This window comes from Tupaia chinensis, unplaced genomic scaffold (assembly GCF_000334495.1).
Source record: "Tupaia chinensis unplaced genomic scaffold, TupChi_1.0 Scaffold145659_1, whole genome shotgun sequence".
Taxonomy (NCBI): Eukaryota; Metazoa; Chordata; class Mammalia; order Scandentia; family Tupaiidae; genus Tupaia; species Tupaia belangeri.
The window spans coordinates 1,512,127-1,516,106 of record NW_006205516.1 but is presented as its reverse complement, the minus strand read 5'-3'; the positions used below and the strand labels follow the sequence as shown (position 1 = coordinate 1,516,106).

The 3,980-nt window shown below is 37.7% G+C and overlaps 1 protein-coding gene across 1 annotated transcript in view; it reads left to right on the top strand.

Annotated features, from left to right (window-relative positions):
• Positions 1 to 3,980, top strand: part of DOCK11 (dedicator of cytokinesis 11) — a gene marked incomplete at its 5' end in the record, with an annotated part of 164,765 nt that overhangs the window by 99,516 nt on the left and 61,269 nt on the right. The window contains 1 exon segment of the mRNA XM_014584108.2: positions 3,691 to 3,757. Coding sequence (XP_014439594.1) covers positions 3,691 to 3,757 — 67 coding nt within the window.

Genomic DNA, 3,980 nt, shown 5'->3' with positions numbered 1-3,980 from the left:
CCCCTAGAAAACCAAAAAAAAAAAAAAAAAAAAAGAAAAAAGAAAAAAAAAACAAACATGGGATGAAGAAGAAGGTGAAGGGACAAAAGTGAAATACTTCAATTAGTTCTCCACTCCAGCGTACACACACACACACACACACACACACACTTCACATACACAACATAATGTGCTAACCAGTGACAAGTCTCTGGCTGCTTTTTTTTTTTTTCCTGTTATATCATGGGTAAAACCATGACTTTTATTTCTTGAGAACTTCATAGTTCTTCCTCCTATTGTAAATGTTCACTTTGCTTGCTCAGTTGCAGTATTCGGCCAAATATTGGGCCTTTATTAGTCAGGGCTTGCTCAGTTGCAGTATTCGGCCAAATATTTGGCCTTTCTTAGTCATATTTTTCTTTCTTTCTCTTTTTCTTTATCATTTTAGAAAATACATTTCAATAACTACTATGTAGTCAGTTTCACATGTCTATCTTCTGTTTGTATAAAGTCATACTGTATATCTTTAAAGTCATATTTATTTTAATTTGAAAAATGTCTGCTCCTGGATCTTTCTCAGTGGATACATCTTAGTTACTTTTGTCTTGCCTGGTAAATATTCTGTTTTAGGTACTCTATATGCATTTACATGTTGAGCTGTTACATGTGCACAACACTTCAGGTTCCCTCTTGGCTTTCCTTTTTATTGAGTCGTAAACAGTAGTAACTTTTATTCAGCAAAAGGATAGTCTACCTCTACACGTTTATGAGGAAGAAACAGACTTCCAAATAATGAATTTCCTTCTCTAGTTGTAGCCCTATTTTATTAACTGGCAATTTACTGTTTCAAAGTCTTAGAGTCATTTTCCAAACACTTTCAGGCTTTATTTCCTTGTCTAGTATATCCTGAGAAAAGGAATCAGAGTTGGGGTTATCAGTTATATAGTCTTAATTGATAGGAAGACTGTCCTCAGGAAAAAGAAAAGCATTTTCCTTAACAGAGAAGATAAAGGGAAGCTACTTCCTTTTTTCTGACTGTATCCTGATTTTTCTCTTTGACACAGATCCCAAATAGACACTCTCAATATCACTTTGAGGCTTAATGCCTGCAGACTTTGCATCTGTGGATTTATTAATCATTTTCAAAGCAGGTTGTTCACTGGAAAGTATCTGGTTAATGTTATCTCGTACCTTAAACCCCACGTTGTAAGTAGGAATGTTCCATGTTGATCTTTTTCTACCAGATTTTGGATGGTTATTCACAGAGAGATTTTCCTTTTTCTGTGGAGGAGGGGAACATGGGCTTCTTTTTTGGGGCATATTTTCCTCTGAAGTTTCAGATACTATCTTAATTGGACGGTCTTCTGGTGAAATACTGGAAAGGCTCCAAGAGAAGTCAATACGAGTTTCACGCTTTTGCGTGGAGGTCTCTGTGGCCTTTGTTTCGCATTTCTTTTTTGGCTGGTCAATCTTGTTTTCAAGAGAGTTTAAGCCACTTTGAAATACAAACTCTTTCTGAGCACCCTGTGTATATATTAAAGGAACATCTGCAGATGACTTCTGCTTGGCAGTACCTCCAGTGTTGGGCTTACTGTCGTTAGAGGAAGTTTTCTCAAGAGGAGTTTCTGGCACTTCAAAGAGTTCTTGGCTATAAAATGGAATGGGAGGATTTGAAATTTCTTGCAGTTCCTTTTTATCTCCAGAGTTCTTCTGGTCAGTATTTGATTCCAATATCGATTTGATAAACCAGGGCAGCTCAGTGTCTTCTTCAGGGTCCTTGACTGAAAAAACTGTCATAGTCTTTTGAGTACAAGGAATGAAATCATCATCATCGCTATCAGAAAAAGAAATAGGAATACCTTGCTGTTTCGGTTTTACTTTTTCAGAAGAAAGCCTTTTATTTTCTTCTCTTAATTTATTTCTTTCTTCAATGAGTTCAGCAATAAACTTAAGATTTCGTTGTTGGATATCATAAAATTCTTTCTGTAGTTTATTCTTGTATGCTTCATTCACTGAACAGCGGTCACATGTCTTTGACTTTAACTGTTCGCGCAAGTCATTAATGGTGTCATTAAGGACTTTCTTCTGTTCAGTTAGCTCTTTAATTTTGGCTATTGAGCCAGTCCACCTTCCGTCTGCCAATCGCTCTTTCCTCAAACTTGTTAATTTGGCCTGTAAGCGCCACAGCTCTTTATCATGGAGCTCTTTTACTAACAGCCATGCTTTTTTAAATTCGTCAGATGACAGATCATTTACACTTAACTGAAATAAATCCCTTCCTGAATCCCTTCCTGGAGAGTCCTTATCGCCTCCCCTGCCTCCTCCACCCACGTTCCCTGCCTGCATCATATCTCACCGATTTGGAAATAGTAGGGCCTGGTGAGGAGATTAACAGTACCGCTGAGAAAATGGCGGATGAGAAAATGGCGGCCGAAGAGCTGTTGACTAGAGCGGGCCGCTACAGAGATGAGCCTTTCCACGTTCTCCAACAGATCTCCGAAGCTGCCTTAGGGCACTAGGTGGGAGGAGGGGGTGTTCAGGGATAGACAGAAAGTCTCAAGAGTTTTTTCTGGGAAAGAGGAACTAGGTTTTAGGTCAGAAAAGCGGGTGACAGGAGCGGGAAGGCTGCGCCTCAGGCAACAGCGCGGCAGGTTGCCCTTTGACCAGCGGCCGGAAACCCAGTGGCTTCTGGGACAGCGGCTCAGCAGAAAGGTACCTGAAGGCATGGGGGAGACCGGAAGTAAATGGCTTGCTTAATTTTTAAAACAAATCAAATTTCACTCTAACATTTTAGTCTTTGATAATCAATATTTTCTAGTCACTGAAACATCCATATTCACGATCTTGTAAAACCACTAGAAGTACCTAAGTCAACCCGCACACCCCAGCCCCTTCACCAGCATCCCCCATACATAAAGCCCATATAGTCTCGTCCTGTATCCCCATCTTCTGGAAGCTGTGACTCAGTTGAAAATTCGATCATTTGCCTATTTTTATGACGCCAGTAAGATTTTTATGTTTAACCGAGGGTCTGCGGACTCTATTAGATATATCAGAGTAGGATAAGTAAGAAATGGAATGTTAAATAGTGGCAAATTTTTAACATTTTTCTTTTAATTTTTTAAAAAAGATATCAGTAAGTAGATGTCTCGGGGAAGTAAAGAAAGAAATGGATAAAAAGTGAAGTATATATAATAGATTTAAGGGACTTTTGTGTCTGAAATAGTTGTCCGATAGGGCATCAGAGTTTCTAATCCAAGAGCAAAGAAGAAAAGAAAAAGTATGTCTCTTCCTCTAAAGTGTAGCATTCATAAACTTTTTGGTTTGCAGAGCCCTTTGAGTAGCAGGCAAAGGCACTTGATATTCTCAGAAGAATGAACATGAACACACTCTCTTACATAAAAATTTAGAGTAGTTATTAAAAATCTCAGGTCTAAAGTAAAAATGTCCCCTTTCTCTGTCTTCAGGAATGATATGAACATTGGGATAAGCCGATGCTAAAATAATTACAGATTAAGTGATATATTTGGAATTAATTCAGAAGAATACAGTGTGTATATTGGGTAGTGGGAAAGAAAAGGAAGATATAGATGAAACAAGATTGTCCATGAGTTGATGTTTGTTGAAGATAGGTTATTGGCACCTAGGGGTTCACTGTGTAATTTACTGTAATAACTTCAAAATCTAACACTTTGTTTATTCCATTTGCAGATACTCTCTTAACTTATTGGAATAAAGTATCTCCTCAGGAGCTCATAAACATTCTTATACTTCTAGAGTAAGTTATACTAATTTTATTTTCATAAAATTTCTCCTTATTTTGGGGGAACCCAGCTATTACTACTGTTTTGTTTTCAACAACTTAATTTGCCAATGAAGTTGAAAATGTCAAATTATTTTTATAGTGTAGAGACTAGCATACAGGTTCTTCACCTGTAGAAAGAAGGAAAACATGGACATGGAATATTTGTGATAATACAGAAAACTCTGGCTGATAATAG